This window comes from Mya arenaria, chromosome 11 (genome assembly GCF_026914265.1).
Source record: "Mya arenaria isolate MELC-2E11 chromosome 11, ASM2691426v1".
NCBI classification, from domain to species: Eukaryota; Metazoa; Mollusca; class Bivalvia; order Myida; family Myidae; genus Mya; species Mya arenaria.
Window position 1 is genome coordinate 54,442,216 of NC_069132.1, and position 21,626 is coordinate 54,463,841.

Sequence of the window (21,626 nt, forward strand, 5' to 3'; positions counted from 1 at the left end):
ATGACAACGAAGTGTCGCTGATGTGAACAGGTGTGCTGGCCTTCTGTTTCCCGACACGTTCTGGTTCCGGTACTGGTATGAATTGGTCTTCCTTTGGTGATACACCCGATACTGCCGAGAAGTGGTTCAATATGTTGTACTGTCCAGGAACTGGAATACTGCCGTATCCGTGCCACAGTATATATAGCGGTGGGTGGTCTCTTCCGGTTTCAGTTTCAAACACTCTATTCAAGGATATATGGGGATGGTCATCACGTCCGTTAACATGCGGGTAGATAACGCGTATAGGTCGCTCTATGGCATCTGCCAGGGAGAGAACTGCCCATGCACTAGATGCCGAACCAAGTTTTGCTGAATCCAAACATGCAGATGTGTACGAGCCGGAATGGTCTCTTATAAGCCGAGCCAGGGGATGATTCTTGAAGAAATTCATTTCCAGAACAAGACCAATACAAGTGTGGTAGCGAAGGTACACGCTTAGGGATTCGTCGCCTTTCAGCAGGATGGACACGGCGTTGAACAGACAGTCGCCGTCCCCGGATGTTTTGTGCGGTGTGCCCCGGATATCGTCGACGTAGTTATCCAGGACCATTGCGGCAGAGTTGTCCACTCTAGGATATCGTTCGACCAATGTAGACGGCAGTTGCAGTTTTTGACGGAACATCAGCTCCCGGTCGACGGCCTTTCTGAGGTTCTCGAAGGAGCCATTCTGTGCCGCCTGAAACGTTTAAAATACGATGTTAAAAAATAGTTCATCTTATTGTTGTTAGCAATATAGCACAACGTTTATTCAACATGGATAATTCATCCATCATTAAATGACGGTTGATGATACAAGTACCAAGTTGAAATATCAGAATTTACGTGGAACTAAACGCAACAGCTGTCATATCATGCCAAATTTACAGGGTATTATGTCAAATCGCTTGGAAGCTGAAAGTTCATAATACGTTTCTTTTTCAAATGCACTTTTCCGAATAAAAATAGGATATGTCAATATTGATCCTTTTTAATATTAATGTAAACATCAATGCCTCCGAAGGTAACATAGTTGTGTATTGGACTGTGCGATATTGATTTATGGACATATTGGTTCTTCCTTCTCGGTGGGGTATCAATACCCGATCTGCCAATTATGTCATATTGCGCAATCGTTTATGACATGCGATAGGAAGTTTACATTGATTTATATTTCTTGTTCAACCATTTTATAGTTTTTCCTTAGTAAATATGGTTAATTGTTTAAAATCTGGTGATATTCATGTAAGGCCACACCATTGTTTATTACATGGATAATTTGGTTGACAATTTGAGCGAGCGAGCTTAATAATAATAAAAACATTTTTTTTTATTTTTCATAAAAGAATTCTCATTCCCCAGAGGATCGGCAATGCTATATTGTACGCATAGATCTGGTGAACGAGATTGAAAAAAAAAACAGGCGAGAAGTGCGAAAACTATGTTTGTATCCTTAAACGCATATTAAAAAAAAAGAGTTATAAACAAAATGCCCCTCAAACCATGATAAGCATGATGATTAGAATTTATTTGTTATGCTTTAAAAATAGGCAGATTATGTTTCTTCGTTTTTAATGCGAAGCAAACACGCAGTTTCTTTAGTTAATTCTCTTTAAATGTTTACTCTCTGTTATTTTGTTTTGGTCTATCAAAACATAAAAAAGTGAAGCTGGTGAACTCCTACTGACTTATAGACTTGAATAATATAGAAAAAATATCTATAAGATTTTATAACATGGCATGTTGAGCCCCAACCAATAGGTAATGACACCAGTGTCACCATATCAAAAATGTTGTTACAAGATGGCGCCATATTGTCTACTGGATATATATGACAAACTCCAGAACTTGTTGTAGTGATAAGAATTTGATTAACTACTTATGTATTGTCTTCAAAACATCGGATGATCTTACATTATAATATAAAAGTCTTCATGGAAATAATGTTAAGATTTTCAGACTCCGCCGATCTTTCCCGCTGTTTTATTAGTTATACGATATTACATTATACATTCCTCAATATTGCCATTGTTGAATAGAGATTAAAATCCGATAATTTCTGTTTTTCGTATCGGGGCGTTCAATTTGGACTAAACCCAAAAAAGATTTATCGCCTACGGAATTGTACACGTGTATCACGTGCCAAATGGTGAAAATCGGGTTTACCTTACCGCATGTCAACCATGAAGAGATCGTGGTTTTTTCTCTGTAAAATCGATAGCGTTCTATGTATAAAACTAGCACACCAAATATTAAATCGATACGTTAAACCGTTCTTTAAAAAAATGTAATTTAAACAATGGACGTTTAGAAATTTTGCTCAGTGTATACGAATGCTACGCTGATACCACTTCTCTTTTACTATATTTCATTTAAGATGCTAAAGGCATGTTTGGTATTGAGGCTTAAATTTACGAATTAGTTGATAAAAAAATATGCGTATATAGTATTTTTCCATTAATCGAAACTTAAAAACATTCTTTTCATGGTCCAGCCTCCAGCTGATCTGGTCATACAGCGTGCTCCCTGATTGGATGAACGAATAGGGGTTAGCAGAACTTTTGAACAGTACGATTGGCTAAGACACGCCCATCAATATTCCTCTTAATCCGGGTATCAGTAACGCGCAGAAATAGGATATTTCAACGATCAGATAAGGGGTATTAGTGGGGGGTCAATACACAGTTTATTGAGTGGGTCCAATAAGTCACACACTTTTTATCGTCGTGTTAAAGAATTCATAACGATTTATACCATATATGTTCTATTCACAATTATTTTACCATTTAGTAAAGCAATAGCATATACACATAAAATAAATGCAATGGACAAAGTCATTAATATTTTCAAATAATTTATAAAGGGTAAATTTTACATGAACAATACTGCTGACATTTCGTGTTCGCCTCTGTCCAGGTGGGATTCTTCTTTTTTGCCTGGAAATGTTCAATTAGCCTCACGTGTTGAGTTTATAACATTTTCAATTATAAATACAATGTTATATTAACACTATTCGTCACTGGCATAATTATTGGATAAAAAAGTATCAATATCTGATTCAATTTTATATTATGTACAAGTCCTTAGAAGTTCGACAATGCTTTATTAACGCATATTGTTCACGTAGCATTATAGTTCCGTTGAACGAGAATGACGTTAACATGTCAAATGGAAAAAAATAGTTTGTGCATTAAATAAATAAACTTCGTAATATTTCTTCAAACTAAAGGACACAGTTTCATAATGGTATAAATTAGCCAAATTTATTATCTCTATGGATTGCATTCGTCACTTTTTAACCCTTCAATGACACAAATCTGACGTATTCTTCATTGGTGGTTAAACTGTTAATCAATAATAGACAGTGTTAATCAATGGACATAATGTTTAAACATATGGCTTATATTTGTGGATGATATTTTTTGTACAATATGATTTTAGTTCGTGTCTGAATTTGAGCTGTTCCACGTTTCATATGTTGCTTACGTCCCATGCGTTCCACGCGCACTGCTATACGCAATCTGAGTACGTAACCTCAAGAAATCATATTTACATTTACACTCAAACTCGTGAGTTTCAAATGATATGTAAACAAGAAGCTTACCAATGAAATGAAACATTTTGCTTTTTACGGGTCATTTCGACGCTCATTATATCATATCCTTTAAAAACAAGTCATCATTTCAATTTAATTTATATTTTTACATGTATGTCGTATGCTTATGCTTTAATGGAGACCCCTTTTCTATGAATAATCTCTGATATGACAACCAACCTGTCATCGAAGATTCTCATGAACATTGTTTCTAAAAATGCGCAAATAAATAGAACAATTCCAGAATATAATTCCTTTCTAAATTTATTTTTAGATATTGTCATAATCATTTAGTTCACTATATAATCATTTCATACGTGCTAATACCTTAAACAACTTCTTAGTAGTTTATTTTGCAATGTTGTTACATGCTTATATTCAAACGAAACCTTTTACATATGACTTCAATATGTTTTATTTTTCTTTCACAATTATTTTATATAACTTGATACACAACTTAAAATAAACACTTTGAATCTAAAGACTTCTTGATGGACTGAACAAATGGAAACACTCTTATACATCTAAAGGGAGAACACTCAAAAATATATGAAACAGACATTTTGAACAATAGGCCTATATGCTCAAAACAGGGTTTTTTACTAAATATTTAAACTATTTATATATATTTCACCTAAATTTATACTAATATAAGTTTTATTTGCAAAAAAAATGTATTATTCGGTAGTTATTTGGTATTATCCGGTATTATCCGGTATTATTCGGTATTATCCGGTATTATTCGGTATTAAGAGTAACCGCACTTAACACAGCTTTCGTAATAATGTACACGCGTCCGTAAGATTATGAGAACTAGTACTTTAAGAATCCAGACTCATGCCTCCTTGTCAATGGGATCGCTGGACAAATACACATTTAAAAAGAACAATCCATTAAGCACATTATAACCAAAAACCGATAATTTAGTCATTTATTGCTTAAAGAAAGCAGTCAGTTAATTAGAAGCTTGCGCATGCGCACTGGATAATATGGAGGCTTTCGCGAGGCATTTCTTGCTGAGCACTGTCAGATCAATTATTTCTTTATTTTCTAAACGAATCGTTGGCGTTAGGTTGCGTCCGTCCCCTTCATATCTGGGAAGTAAGTGTGTGTGTGTGTGGGGGGGGGGGGGGCACAACCCCCTCAAAACTTTGATTTTACTGATTATTGAAATGAATTGTTTAAAATCGTTGATGCATTTCAACTCTTCACTTCAGAATACTTTTTGTTACATCTTATATAGTGGACATACATTTAAAAAAAACAGTTTGTATATACTCTGTATATCAGCGTTTTAACTGTTAAGGTTTCAACTTATGAATAAAATAATGTGTTTTAGGGTTCATTTGCCGTCAAACTTAGGGGGAGGGGGCTTGTGTTCACCTCCTGCTAGATCCGCCACGCAACTCGTGTTCAGCTGTCCGTTCAAAGGCGAAAACTCTAATACAAATACGTTGATGGAAATGTTTAAAATCGTTCATGCATTTTAACCCTTTATTTAAGAATACTTTTATTCTTTATAAAGTGGACATACTTACGAGTTCCTATTATATATGTATCCGATGTATATCAGTGTTATACGTGTTACGGTATCAATTTAAGGTTATAATTATATGTTTTAGGGTTCATTTGCCGTCCAACTTGGACTGTCGTCTGTCTGTGTTCTTTTGAAAGTTGTTTGTGCCCCTAATTAGGTATCCGTTAGACAGAAGCCAGGGTGGGGCTCTTGACCGATTTTTCATTAAATGTTGGATATAAACCTGTTTCTGTACTTTTTATTTCATAATTTGGTCAAGTTTGAATTCATTACATTTCCAAATGCGTTACTTTACAGCTTCACGTCGAAATGAATCATGTTCAATAATTAATATTTGACCTTTGAAAATGTTATACTTGAAATCATTGTTGATAGCTGGTGAACGTTTTTTCGATTTAGTCCAATAAACTAAAGTCATATTGAATATAAAATGATGAAGTGTCTATAAATTTAGTAATGCGCTATTGTGTTTTGTGCTTTATCTTTACATATAAAAGGCAATGCAGTTTGGACGAGTTTTCTTTGTTTAATTGGATAATCAGGTTATTCCCATGACCCGAAATGTTGCGAAAGTGTATTATATTCCGTGTAATCTTTCGAACAATTGTTAAATTATCGCAAGCTTTTGTTCAACTTAAATATCTCGTACACACATGAATTAGTGCCTTACAAAGTAAATAAGATTGTTTCATGTATAAGAATACCCGATGTTTTGAGGTAAAAAACTAAGACAAATAACAAAGATGAAGTGAAACCGGAGGATAAGAGGAAGGTATCTAGTTTGATCTGTAAAACAAGACAATATAGATGTAAAATCTACTAGCGGTATCGGGGGGGGGAGACCCAGCGCCCCCCCCCCCCCCTCTAAAATCTTCACTGTACACTTCTAGAAATAGTTAAATTTTTCATGGGTAGGACCCCTATTCCCCCCTGCCACTACTTTACACCCCAAAAAATCGCGTTTTGAGAGAGGGGTGCAAGTCAAAAGGGTACGCCCCTTAGTTACGCCACCTCTCACGCCGAATCCTGGAACCGCCCCTGATGTCCCCATTTATAATGATTCTCTGGAGGATGTTTTATGAACACAAACACACAGGTGTGCAAAGAGATTGAACTTGATTTCTTTGCCAATGTAGAAGAATTGGTTTTGTATATAATTTGAAATAAGCTTTAAGGAGTTATTTAGAAGGCATGCGAATTTCTGAATTTGCTTTTTTTTAAATATAACATAATTGCGAATCATTGGTTGATAACCCTCTAGAATTGTTTTTTTTTTACCCCTCGACCCGTATGACCTCAACGGATTATAAACGTCTGGAAGAATTTTCATAAATTACGGGTAAATAATTATTTCAAGACGGCGTGCAGAATCCTAATTAAAGTCAAATGACCGAGTCAAATATTTCTTGTCCGCTCAATATCTTCTAAACACCTGAAACGATATATTTTATGAAATAAGGGTCAATTATTCACTACTTTGAGACGACGTGCTTAACCCCAGCTCAGCTCCAAATGTCCGAGCAATAGATTTCATTTTAATTCAATATCTTCTAAACACCTTGAAAGTTGTTCAATTGATCGGTCACAGTTTCAGCTCATATAATGTGCATGTATTTTCCGGTATGCTCTTTATCTTTTACACCACTGGAATGATTTTCATGAGAAACGTGTTCATAACATTAACACGATATGCGGGGAAATCACGCTCTATCCACCCTGCTGAAGGTCAAGCTCACATTTAAAGGTCAAGGTCAAAGGCTCGAGCCATAGTTTTACTGTCAGTTCCCAATCTCAAAAACCCCTTGAAAGATGTTATTGAGACATGGTATATATGTTCTAAACGAGATAAATGCCGAAAGTCATGGAAAACAAGACAGTCATGAGGGAAGACGTCTAAAAACTAGCGCCTTATTGTTTAAATTTCTAATAGTATTTTTTTTAAATTATATTTATAAAACTTATTTAGTCAAACGTTACCATAGCCGATGTTTTAAATATCATGTACAGTCGAATCCCGTTGACTAGAACTCTCACGGACAGGAAAAATACCTCGAGCCTCGAAAAATTCGAGGCAAGCGGGATGTTTTATCTATAATATAAAGAAATCGGTCCTTTACATCCAGTTCGAGCCAACGAGGAGTTCGAGCCAAGCGAGTTCGAGTCAACGGGGTTCGTCTGTATATGAACAACTACTCAAGTTATCAAACAAAAGGTCGTCGTCTGGCTCTGCTGTTTTAAGATGTATACTGCCAGTGATGTTCACATCACTATGTGTGCATTATCGATTCTGAATAATGTAGTCTGTTTTCTTTAGAACGGCGAAAATTGCCACGAACATTTCGGTTCACGTGAGCAGAGTGTAAGACTTCGATCCATACTTTATTCCATTTAAATTGATCGTGTTAGTTTGATAGAAGGTTTAATAAACATGAAAGTTGTACGGTAATAACTGACAAAATGTCATTTTAGCACTGAGATATTGCATGAAAGTTCCCTTTTGCCTTTTAATACCCCCTCCCGTATCTACCCAATATTCGAAGCGTTTCTGCGCGTGTCGCAGCTACGCGGCTCATACTTGGCGTACTATTGGAAAGCGTCCAGGTACGCCCCTGATATCGTGTTTTAGCAAGATAACTTTCAGGTATGAAACACTAGTTAAATTTAAACTTCCAAATAAGCTAAACATATAGGGCTATTGTCGTTTTATCTATGCAATATTGTGAAACAAGGCGCCATAGTTTCTATTTACATTTTCAATGTCTTAAAGCTGCACTCTCACAGATGGACCGTTTTGACATCTTTTTATTTTTTTGTCTTAGAATAAGCCAAATTTAGCGTAAATTTCTGGAAACCAATGATAATGGTTTCTAACGCTTTAAGAAAAATGTAATTTTCGGCATTTTTTCAAACAATTGAGATTACTTCTATTGTCAGTTATCTTATATAATTGAATTGAATGCACTGATGCCAAAATCAGCTGTTTCTGAGATAAAAATTTAAAAAATGTCAAATCTGACAATCTGTCAGAGAGCAGCTTAAACGGTTGCGTTAAAAGTTTACACTTTCATATATTCCAGTGATGTCCTATCTTAGGCATATTCGAGATAAAACAAATACAAATCTTTAATATTAAGTGATCAGTAGTTGTTTTAAAAGATTCAAAATATAAAACTTCGGGACTTAGATTGTGTCTATTTGTGTCTTCTTGTGAATTAGATCCCTATTTTATAAAATCTTTAGTTGATTTATTGCAGCTATCTCAACTGTTAACTAATGGCAGATAAAACGAGCATTTTTTTCTGGCAACACATGGTGCAAATGTTCCGTAGCTAGTTTTTTTTGTTGGCGTGGAAATAGCATAAGCGTATTAAAGCCATGTTTGCCATAAAGTGTGCATGATTTGCGTATAAAACTTAAAAGTGGGATATAAACAAAATTATATTTAAGTGTTAAAAAAGAGACACAGTTCAGTAACACTTCGGTCGAACATACTTTAATTTATGAGATATAAGACAAAGCCAATCTTATATGACAATAATAATAATAATAATAATAATAATAATAATAATAATAATAATAATAATAATAATAACTATAATAACAATAATAATAATTATGACAATAATGACAATAATGATAATAATAAACTATCCTAATCATTTCATGAAAACATGATTAAATTAATTTGTTATTAAGTTTTCCTTCTTTATTGTTCTATCTAAATCTGGTGGCCATGATCAAGTCTGTAAATATGCCAATGCGCCGCGTTGTTCCTAGTCAAACGGCCGACGGACTGCCTGTACAGTCGTAACGCCATCTCCGGTTGGCCCTCCATCTCCATGCAGTGCCCTATCAGGTTGACACAGGTCTCCGGGTGGAAGAGATGATAACAACGGTTGGCGTCACGATAGCAGTTAATTAAGTTCAATACAGACTGACGTTGTCTTCCTCGCTGGCCGAGATCACGGAAAGTCAGGTACTGCAGGTAGTAGAGGTAAGGCAGTGAGTCCACGACGGCCCAGTTCATCCAATCACGCTCAATATCATCCCTATGATTGATATCCTCGCCTATTCCCCTCACCATCTCGTAGTGTAATATCGGTGGTGCACAGAACGCCTCCTGTCTCAAGTAGCGAACACATAGTGCCGTTTTGTTTGTTAATAACACGTCATCGTTATTAACAACACTGGTAGTGCACAGTGGTTTGTGATGTTTTGTATTTAAAGGATCCATTCTTCCACATGCACATACGGCTTGCACGCTGTCGTCATATCTACGTTGAACATCATTCAGAACGTCCGCTGCTCTTTCAAGCTCATTATGACAGAGGAGAAAAGAAGCCAACTTCAGTCTTGATGACGCCACATCCGTATCTAGGGAACTTTCGAACAGAGACAGTATATATCTCGGAACAACACAACCATTCCGTATGCAACATGATGCAGCAGTGGATGCTGAAACACTCTGAACTTGTTTAAAAATATAGTCAAAAGTGTGTTCTCTTAATGGAAACGGCAGCCCATGAACATATGTACGTATTATTTTAAGATATAGGCCGAAATATGAAATCATATATACAGGCTTCAAATCAGACTTCATAGACAGAATAATCTGAAAACATTTATTTATTCTGTGGTGAGCAAAGACATTTAGCCATCTACATAAACTAGTGTTTGTCGATATGTAACACGTTTCACTGTAGCGAACAGTTCTGATAGTTGTGCTGAACATCCGGTTGCCCATGTCGTCTGCTTGTATGTACGCGAGTACTATTAAGTGAGTGTCAATGATATTTGAAAGGATCTTAGAAAGATTTGCTAACTGCCGACTTGTAAATTTTCCATGAAAAAGATTCACGCCTGCTACAATGTAGTGAGGGCACATACCGGTTTTCGTCCAACCAAGCAACAATTTCAAACAATACACAATACATTCCATCAAGCGATTTTCTCTCCACATTTCGGACGGCAACCTTTCCGCGGCGAAAAGCAGGGCAGTTTTGCAGTGAAAACTTGTCAGTTTTCCTTCATTATCTAAAAGGGGGTTGACGACGTGTGATTTTAGAATCTTCAGAACCACATAACATTTAAGCTGTACTGTTTTCATGCTAAACATCAGTGTTCTCTCAATAAGACTAGGAGAAATTCTCCACTCAACATATTTGACACGGCTGTCAAAGTATCCATCAGGAACAAGAAAACACCCACACTCCTTTACATCTCTTAACAGTTCCGGTGTCGGCCAGTGTCCGGGCCTCGGTCGTTCAAACCACCCGTGGCATTCTAGCGGAAGTGACCTGCACCAATGCGCGAGCACATGGTCATACATTTTATTAAGGCTATGAGATGGGCCACTAGAGTAGTGAGGCATGTTATTTTCTATTGCTTGATTTTTGGCGAAAATTCCGGCGTATGTGTTGACAAATAATACACGGCCTTTACTGTCAACTACATGGAATACACCACTTGAATGTATGACAGGTTCAGGTGAGTCATGTCTAATCACCTGTAGAAGATAATGTTGTGGAGAGCACGTCTCCTCCTTCACCATCAGAATGTTTAGTTTCCCGGCTTCCCATTCAGACCAGGATGACATGATGTTGAAGTCGTTTAAGCTGATTAATTGGTCAATATCGGAGTTTAGTCCTGGTGTAGTTGTTCCCTCTGACTGACTCCCGAAATTGAAAGTGGTAGCATCAAGAGGTGCTCGTAGTTTATCATTGATCGTCTGGCTCGCCTCTAACATGAGGAAAGTTCTCCTTCTTCTCCTCACCATCCACCTGTTGACGCCAATGTCGCTTAACGCCCTGGACAGACGGAGAGACATGATCCGGTAAAAGTCGGGCGGGTTCTCCATCTTTAAATAAGAAACAATGGTTATAATTATTTCATGAAACGAATTATGTTTCTACAAGTAATATAAAACAAATCTTAGAATAACCTATTAATTTTCACTTTCGCTTTCAAACTGTCTAATGAAATATTGCATGTATATGACTGATTTATTTTAAGTAATAGTTTTAATCTTGTTTTTGTCTGCGTGAGATGGAAAAATAAATACGTGATCCATAATAATAAAACGTTTATTAGCAATTTACTTTAAACCCAATACGCATATTAATAGAAAAGTTCCATTTATACGTACTCGTACTTTTTTCACGTACAATTGATAATATGGATGTGTAAAATTTGCAGTAGCGGCTTCCTCATAATCGAATAAAAAAATACTTAAGTGATTTCTGGACAAGACATAAAGCTCATCAAATCATATCATCAATTGATAAAAAAATACCTTTATTATTGTGTTGCTGACGCAGCCGTCACCGACGACAAGAATTATATATTACATAAAAAAAAATTCCTCGCTTTGATTTTATCTTTATTAGTGGGAATGTACATGGAAAACCCCAGAAGTCTATAAATAAACTATGACACTGTTTAAAGGCGCACCTTTCGACATGCACCACTCCCTAAAAACCGAAAGAATGGTTTGGTTTAAAATGTTGGAAGAGGGGGGCGGGGGGGGGGGCGGGATCGGGGTAGTCCCATAAGACATGTTGTCCATTTCATATATATATATATATATATATATATATATATATATATATATATATATATATATATATATATATATATAATGAAACTTTTTCAAGTTGTACTCTTAGAAATTTATTGAAATGTCATTTTATCAATTTTAATTATTTTTTGTTATTTTTTAAACAATATCAAAGACTAAAGGGCCATATTTTAGTGACCTAGCTATGTGACGATCACCTGTGATGCACACAGAATACTCATATCCATGTCAGAAAAGTTTAAGAATCTTTGATAAAATAAACAAATGTTTGAACTTACAATCTCGAATATTTGAAACTCCTTTCCTTAAACAAAGTTTTAATAATTCACCAATTCTGAGTTAACAATGCCAAACATTTTGTCTGACAAAATATAGCTTTATAACGTCCTGTCATCACTTAACTACAAGCTCTGAGTTAATAACTACGGAATGCAGTAAGGGCCATCGCCTATGAATGTGTTGATCTGAAACGCGATACTCGACAGTACGATGATGAAAACGCGAAATCACGAAACTACGATGGTTAAAACGCAAAAGTACGATGATGAAAACACGACAGTATGATAACGAAACGCGATAATACGACAGTACGATGATGATAATGCGATAAACTATCGCGGTTTCACCATCGTAATAACGTGACTTCGCGTTTTCATCATCGTACTGTCGTGTTTTCATCATCGTACTTTCGCGTTTTACAAAAAGCGTTAGTAAAGCGAAACTATCAAATTTCAAACAAAAATAAGAAATAATGCAAAATAATAATTTTGTCAGCAGTCTTGTATCACTTATGTTTCCAGGCATTTATGCAAAAATGGGCTCATTCCAAAAAAAAATATAAATAAAAAAGTTGTTAAAATGGTCTTCATGTATCTGTGAAAGTGCAGCTTTAAAACATCCGAATGTACGTCACTGGGTCAGTCAAAGTCTTCAATAGTACTGTTATAAATATCATTTCAATTTCAAAGAATTAGATTAAAGCTGCATAGGTTGATGGTTTTGATTTTTTGGGGTATCAATGTTCAGTTCAGTCATATAATATGACTCACAATAGAATACGAGGGATGATCCAAAATAAACAGAACTGGTGTACTCATAACAATATAGAGTTGTTAAGTGTAACAGTATATATATCGTTTTAACCCGCTAAGGATTTTCTATCGTTTCATGTTATTGCAGAATGTGTTTGTATTGCCCTTTTCTCATGGTAACGCGCACCTGTCACAGTACACTGTGCAATTAACATATGTGTAATGGAACTGTAATAACCTCCAAAATATATAGCTCAGATAATATTAAAAAACGGTAAAACGTCATTTGAAATATTTGTGACGTCATATGCAAGTTTAACGTCATCTGAACGTTATATGCGAACATAAACAAGTATCATTCAAAACGATGATACAGACGAAAAGTGTTAAGAACAGTGTCAGTCGCACTTTGGTTTTCGAATGGCACCGGCGTTTCCTTGACGGCAGAGAGAGCCTTGAAGATGATGAGGGTAGAGGAAGAAAAAAGAAATACGGTGCGACGTCTAAGGATCTAGATAATACTAATTGAATTGATACACGGTTTTTATTATTTTCACAAACAATTTTCAATTTTAAAACAAATAATGCTTGCAGGTTCATGCACGCTGGGTTCACCGCCTGTTCAAAGACCATGAAATAGAACGCCGTGTCAGTGATTCCAGAACTTTCCTTCGAATGTTCAAGCGGCAGGGAGACTGATTTTTAAGTAGAATACTAACGACAGACGAGACGAGACGTGACTTTGGTTTTATGACCCCGAGACAAAATCACAGTCGGCCGTGTGGAAACGAAGCGGATCCCCACCTCCCAAGAAGGCCCGGGTGTCAAAGAGCTGCGGAAAGAACATGTTCATCATGTTTGCTGACATTCACGGGATGATTTTAAGCCACGCCGCCCCAAGCCATATGACCGTAAATGCAGATTATTATAGCAAGGTAGGATTATTTTTTTTATACTTAATAATTATTTTTGATTCAATTTTTGAATTTTGATATAAATATGACTATGTTATTCAAATATTTCCTTATGTTTGAAGTAAAAACTAATTAATTACTATATATTTAGCACTTTATGTACCCCTTAAAAATAAATGAACAAAACCTATGTGTTATTTTAAAGTATGTGATAACATATTTTTTATCTAACGTCATTTTGTAGTTAGCCTATAACGAATCGTTTCTTGTCACACATCTTATCACATGAGCGGATCGGAATGTTAATTTCACTTGAACAGGTACTCCGCCGGGACCTCGTGCACGCATTGCAGAAAAAGAGGCCGGGGATTCCCCTCGAGAACTTCATTTTGTATATGGACAATGCATCGTCCCATACTGCACAAACGACACGTTTGGAGATCGGGGTAATCGGATTCGAGACAATTTACCCCCACCATATTCCCCAGATTTGGCACCTTTTGATTTTGCCATCTTCCCGACAATCAAAACCCAATTAAAGGGAAATCGTTTTGATTCGCTGACACATCTCCGCACGGCGACGTCACAAATTATCAAACAATAGGACTCTGAGTGGTATAGGGATGTATTCTGACACCAATAGATTCATCGCCACCAACGGTGCATCCAGCGTGATGGCGATTATTTTGAAAAATACTAGGATGACGTCACACTGTTAACGTCATTCCAATGTATCCGGCGTGCTTCGGGTCTGCGTTAGTGACCCTGTTCAGACCCCTGTAACTTTTGCAGCATACATACTATTTTCATGAAATTGTCAGTGTTTGTAGCGGATACTATCCGCGTCTTGTTAATGTATATTTTGGTGTATAAATATTAAACCATATTGGCTATATGAGAACAATCCTGTTTATTTTGGATCTGATATGTTTGGATAACTGTCCAAAAACTTGTTGTTTTTTTTCTTAAAGCGTTAGTAACACCTTTAGCCATAAACTATCAATTATGGAACATAAATATGAAAACTGCAGTCTGATCATTCTTGTATCACTGGTTTTCAGACATTTACGCAAAAGTTGGCTCATTCTATAACAAAAAATATGAGAGTTGTAACAACGGTTAATCTGTGAGAGTGCAGCTTTAATAACAAGTGACATTATATAACCACTTCTGGAATTATTAGGCGAAATGGTTTACATACAGATTTTATAAAAAATAAACAAACTCACAAATCTATTTCAAAAAGTGTTATTATAATTATATTCCGTTTCACAATATCCCAGTTTAAGGAGCAGGAGAACACTCAATATTTTGACTTTCATATGAAAAGCTATACACCACAGACCTGTGAGGATCATAAAATTGTGTTTAGGAGAGTCAACTTTATTATCCTGTAGTGATCCCTATTGTACATAAAACTGAAACAATAACATGCAGTTTAGGAAAAAAAGTATTCCATAAAATATGACCTTTCATAGTTAACCTTTTATAATTTACTTTTATATGCATGAAAGGTAAATTAGCCACATGACGTCACATGCCAAACATCAAAACTATATAATTATATGCTTTGCATCTTCAGAAAAACAATTTTTCATTTGGCTGCTACCAGATATCTGCACGGACTTACAAAAATCTTACATAAGCTATTGATATGGACCACCTAAGGAACAATTACATCCAAGTTTCATCAACATTTGCCAAGTAGTTAAGGATATGTCTTTGGAGTTGTTTTGAATTACAGTAAGTAGATAAAGCTGCATGTATATAGCACATGGAAGACATGTGTTTGATGAAAAAGTAATAAAGTTGTTGTATGTGAATTATATAAACAATGTACCGAAAAACAATGAGAGAGACAGAGAATATAAAAAAGCAAAAAATAATAATAAAAAAGACAGAGTTAACTATCGGTAGTGCCCACCTATCACAGGACATCAACCAGATAATTTTACATTCCCCTGCAGACCAGAGGCAGTTAAAAATGAATATACAATTTAAACATTTTAAATTTAAAGAAAAAGTCTTAATTATCTACCTTTTGAGCTTCAAATGCAGCAATATACTTCCAGTACCCGAGACGTCTAAGAAGTTCACCAATGCTAGAATCTGAAAATATAGTTTAAGATAGGCAAACAAAAAAATCAGTATGATCTACCAGTACTACATGTAACAACATATTATAAAAAGTAAAATACAAACATAAATTTACAAACAGACTAATTTTAATTGAGAAAATAAATATTCCCCTCAGACAGGAGAATTGCATAGTGGGCTTCATTATGGGATGTTGTAAGATGTACAAAGACACAAGGTTTTGGTTACATGTTCACTGTTTGAAGTCCGAATAACAAGTGAAATACAATACTACAGGCATAGCTTTATAATATGAAACATGGTATTCAGTATGATAGAACATTTAATAAACTTTAGTATATCAAGACTTGTGTCCCTTAGTTACATTTAGATAAAGTATGAAACAGCTGTCTTCTTTTAAAACAAATTAGCAAATTTATGAATTTAAAAAGAACATATTTAATCTAAAGTAATTTGGTCAACACCCTAGCATTAATATAATTTTCACCCCAGCAGAACTTGAATCTTCTTTACAGATTTATTATTCCAGCAGAATTTATCTGGAAATAAATGAGAATTTTCTGACTCAAAGTTAACAGTTTAGATAAGGTCACTTGAATTCCCCCCAAAATGTCATCAGAACTGAACGAACGTGAATTGTTTTCATATGCAGATAGCTGTTGATATATCCAATTAACATTCAATTTGTAGAAATATGTAGATATTGTCCACAAATATCACTTTCACACAATATAGGAGATTACAATCTCATTAAAATCAGATCCCCAATACACGCTTCACGACGTTACGCTATGTACATAACGTAATGAAATGAAGTGAACGTCACGATATGATTTAAATGAGATTGAGGAGATTATGAATAGGAGATTATGATTTTCATTTACAGCACAGAAAATTAATTATTTTTTTACCTAATTAATATATTGAAATATCACTATTAAATATATATACAACACACCACAAAACACATCATATATCAGTTCATAGATCCAAGCTTTGGGGTACATATACTGTACCTTGACCTGTTTGCCTGGTATAGTGATGTTGTGTTATAATTTTGATCAGTATTGCAAGCAATGGTGCTGATGGTTGTTGTTGCTGTTGCGACTAAGTGTTATCATGAGAAAAAGTATGCAACAATATATAGGATGGCATTTTCACTAGCCCTCTTTTGAACAGCAACCTTTACAGCAGCCCTCTCTTTAGTTTTTTTTTTTTAAGAACAACCTCTTTACGTTACACTATTTTCACTGTCCCAAAAACTGCTAACAAAATGGAAGGATTTTAGGGGGTTCCATTTACGCCATTTTAAGGTGTGAAAACATTAGTTGATACATAAAGTTGATACTTTGATCTTGTGGTGTGGTGCACATTATTATTAAATGAAAAAGTGCAAGAATTACTGGAAACTTAGGATTTTGAAAATTTTAGATTTTGTTAAAAGCAGGTTAAAGATTCTGCACCAATGCAAAAATGTAATAGAGGTTTACTGTAGTTTCATACTCGTTCTTTCAAGAAATGCAAAAAAGTCCACTTTCATTAAATTATTAAAAGTTGACCATTACATACAGTAAACATCATGTTAGGATGCATGGGGGTAAAATAAGCCATTGTCTTTAGGTTTATTCATAAATAATTTTGAGTATCAATAACAAATATTCGTAGATCAACTTACAACTATGGGACATATCCCTTTATTACACAAAACCACACCAATCACACACTGAACATAAGAAAATGTCACTTTGAGAATGGTATTAATGAAAGACTTAAAACTAAGGGAAATAACTGTTGTATACTTGAATTGGTTACAAATGGAACGGCACAGAAACTGCAAAACTTAACTTTAATATATTAATATGATACGAGTATTCGCCAGCCATAGTTAGAATTAAGATGCACATTACACAACACAAACTTATACAGCAAAGATAAAAGACGGCAAAGTTGATTCCGTTAATGACAAAGATCTGATAAGATCTAAATCAATAGATTTATGAATCAGAATAAATGTTTACCTACAGACTATGAATCCGACATTTTAATTGTCACATGGAGGGGAAATTCTTAACGATGCGCATGTGCATCAGAAGGCGACAGTACGATGGTGAAAACGCGATAGTACGATGATGAAAACGCGATAGTACGATGATGAACACACGACAGTACAATGATGAAAACGCGATAGAACGATGATGAAAACGCGATAGTTCGTACTATCGCGTTTTCACCATCGTAGTTTCGTGATATCGCGTTTTCATCATCGTACTGTCGAGTATCGCGTTTCGGATCAACTCATTCATCGGCGATGGCCCTAACGGTATTCCTTAAATAACACTGTCAAGTAGCTCGATATGACATCAAATAAACACAATCGTAACAACTCGGCCATCTCCGGCAAGCTCAGGGAACCTTCAGTTCTGCTGGAATCTGGCCTAGGTGTTCCGATTGCAAATAAAGCATGTTAAGAAAGAAATATTTGTTTCCGATTGCCCGTTTTGCCCTTAATTTTGCACCGGGCACTACTTTAAAATGCCTTATGACACTTGGTGTATTTTCGGTAGCTTGAAGCACCAGAAAGACGCGTAATTTTACTGTTCTTATAAAAAAAAATTAACTCAGACTCAATGCAAACAGTTAATTTGCTTAAAAATAGCCTTAAATCACAGCCTGATTTATAAACAAGAGTCCCATGATGGCCCTGATTCGCTTACCTGATATGTGAAGGAAATTTATATACAAATATACCCGACAGGCCATAATATTTATTTTCAAAGAAGATACATAATAAAGTTTTATATGATATGAAAGGTGGAAAATATTCATTTGCATCACAAAAGTCTTGCAGGAGATCTAGATTGAACGACGTCATCAATTAATTTTCTTCAATCTTAGCCAAATTATTTTCCTTTAAAGACCTACAATGTGATTCCCCTTGCTTCTAGAGTAAAGTTTTAACTATTGAAAAATAAAATGGTAATAGTGAATTTTCAGTACATTATATACAGCTAGAGAAAATAATATATCAGATAGATTTTAAGTTTAAACAGAAACTCAGCCATTTTTTGCTATTGCTGTTGTATGTCAATCGAGACGCCTTGTATTCTTGAAGATGATCACCAAACAAAACTTCCAAAACAAAAGTTTTAATAAATTTGACTGAATAGTTTCAGACGACATTTTCTTTTAAAGAAAAAAAAAACAGGAAGTCGAAAATTTTTATTTTGTTTTTGTTGTTGGCAAACTGAGGCGTATTGTTGTGTTTTGAAGAACGTTGCCCTAGGAAGCTTCCTGTGGGGTTTTACCGAAATATGGCCAGATGGTTTCCACGAACATGTCTTTCAACCAATTGTTGATAGACATACGGATGGACGAGGACTGATATTACTAGTTATCGGATACATTAAGTTGAAGTTAGTCAGCTTTATTTGAGTTTTGAAATGGTTTCATTTACTCCTCAGGTTCAATTTTAACAAAAAATAAATCAGACAAACAATGGGGCATAACTCAATAATTTATGAAGCCAGAGATACATAGTGTTTAAAGTCAGAGATATGCGCCTTGCTGTACATGTGCGTATTGTCTCTGGCAACATGTATACCAAGTTTTATTTGAATATCTTGGTGTTTCTAGTAATGCCGAAGGGTTAGAGCTTTTGCTTGACAATAAAGCCAACGTTGCCTTCACAAAAGCTATACTTTTTAAATCTAAAAACACACAGGTTAAAAATGGATCAATCAATCTTGAAACACCATGAGGTATTCAGAAGCCGCATTGTATTTTCATAAAGTAAACATGATTTGCTTTTACAATAACCGAGCCTAAATATACAGCCTATTAAACCATTCCAATCTCAATTGCTACTCCCCATCAATTCTGCCTTCAGTTTGTTTGCAATCTGTCGTCTCATTTCTATTTTCTTCTGTTCTTCTTCTGAGATTTCAGGTTTTTTCTCCTCTTGTTTATCTCCCTTGAGTGACTGTCTTGCGGCGCGGTCAGAGGCCGGACGCTCCGGATTGCTCTGTTCGGCCGTTAGAACCAGGGGTGCCAATCACAGGCTGTAATAAGAGACATACATGGATTATTTTTTTCAAACTTAAGACTGCATGTAATCTCCAAATATGCCATTTGTCAAACGCAAAACTTGGAAATAAAATTAAACATTAAAGGCATCATATCCTACATACATACAGGTAGTAATGCTTTGAATATCTTTATAATTAATATATACATTTAAAGTATGCAAACATTTAACAGGACATTAATTTAGACAAAAGAATAAACAAGTCATCGTCACATTATATTATAAACAAAATACACATACAGTTGAATAATCTGCGGTTACCCGGTGAAGCTGATATGAATTACAAGTTGCAAAACAAATAGTGGGGGCATAAAAATGCAATACCTTTTTTATCTCGAATATACATTCATATCATACATGTGTTTTGTCAAAAAGGTTTAATTCGAACGTCTTCAGATATGAATTTAAAAAATGCAACATATATATATAAATATTGAATAACAGTAATCTTGACCTTGATCCAAAACCCTAATTGCTCGAAATTTCTCAAGTCCCTTATACATTTGTAAAAGGATTTAGCTAGCACACCCCTAATGAAAACTTCCTCTTCTAACTCGTCAATGTTAACGCTTTAGCCTATGTTGTTAGGCACAGAACTACAAATCGTTTGAGGGTTTCAAGGTAGTGTTTCGAATTCAGCCAGAAGCACATTTTTTATAAACAATTCTTCATTGTTTTTATTCGCCAACATTTTTACAGAAGTAAAAATTGTATTTTCATTAAAAAGTAATTAAATACAATTCTACACATAAATATAAGAAAATTTTATAACTTACAGGCACGGCTGAAATGGGTGGTTGGGAATTACAAACTCTTTTTTTTTAAATGAGACGGTAAAACATTTTGTGTTTTTTTCTGCATAATGCTCCCAAAAGACTAAAGGTAATTATTAATAAAGAAGAGATCATGAGTATTTCTAGAACTTGTTGATTTTGCTTTTAACTTCGATGTTCCAATTTTACGCGGTCAAAACAGTATGTTAAAATTGAAATACCATATGGCTATTGCAGTACAGTATGATTCTATTTGTTGTTGATGTGATCGATAATGTATTATTTCTGAAAGGAATTATAGTTCTTGATACTCTGATCGCAAGTTATAACCAAAATTTTGAATATAAATGAAAAAAAGATTGATGGGGTGACACAATTCCATATTTTATATTCATCTTGGAAAACAGTCAAGCGCAATAACTTGATTCTAGTTAAAGGTAGTCACATGCTTTACCTCAAATGCACATATGCTATTTAATATTCCTAGACTTTTTAACAACTTTGGTTGTCAACATTTTTATAAATGTTAGAGGAATAACAAAGCAGAGAGTAGTTGCAGTCACATACAAATCTCCATGCTGCTTATCATTACTGTTAAGTTTCATCACTCTGGCTATAAACCTTCTGAAAAATGCATGACAAGATTTTGACAGACTGAAGGACGGACAATATCAAATCCCCACACACCTCCCTTTTTTAAGTGGGGGTATAAAAAATATAATGACTGCATAAGAAAATGATCTGAGCTGTTTGATCTTAGTACTAGAAGAAACATAAGAAGCACACAATGAGTTACCTGTTGTTTCTTTTCCACCTGTGGTTTTGCCGGAATGAAAGGAATGAGAGGGACCATGGCCTTGGTGGTGGGACCTCCTGAAGTACCCTGCAGTGACAGCCCTAACATTGTATGCAGTAATACATGTGCTAGTATAATAGAAGAAACTTTAGGGGACAGGACACTTCCGACCCCTATCAAGGTTGGTAGGTGTAGGGTTTCCTA

General features: G+C 35.2%; 1 protein-coding gene across 1 annotated transcript; it reads right to left on the reverse strand.

The window, feature by feature from the left end:
* Nucleotides 1-8,633: 8,633 nt before the first annotated feature.
* On the reverse strand, nt 8,634-11,472 carry LOC128209179 (uncharacterized). Its single transcript, XM_052913097.1, has 2 exons — nt 11,443-11,472; nt 8,634-11,007 (listed from the first exon to the last, which is right to left on the reverse strand). The coding sequence occupies exon 2, from the start codon at nt 11,005-11,007 to the stop codon at nt 8,869-8,871; it is 2,139 nt and encodes a 712-aa protein (XP_052769057.1). The 5' UTR covers nt 11,443-11,472; the 3' UTR covers nt 8,634-8,868.
* Nucleotides 11,473-21,626: the final 10,154 nt, after the last annotated feature.

Excerpts from the sequence above, each read along its gene's own strand:
- LOC128209179 (XM_052913097.1), bottom strand. The coding sequence starts at position 11,007 with ATGGAGAACCCGCCCGACTTTTACCGGATCATGTCTCTCCGTCTGTCC.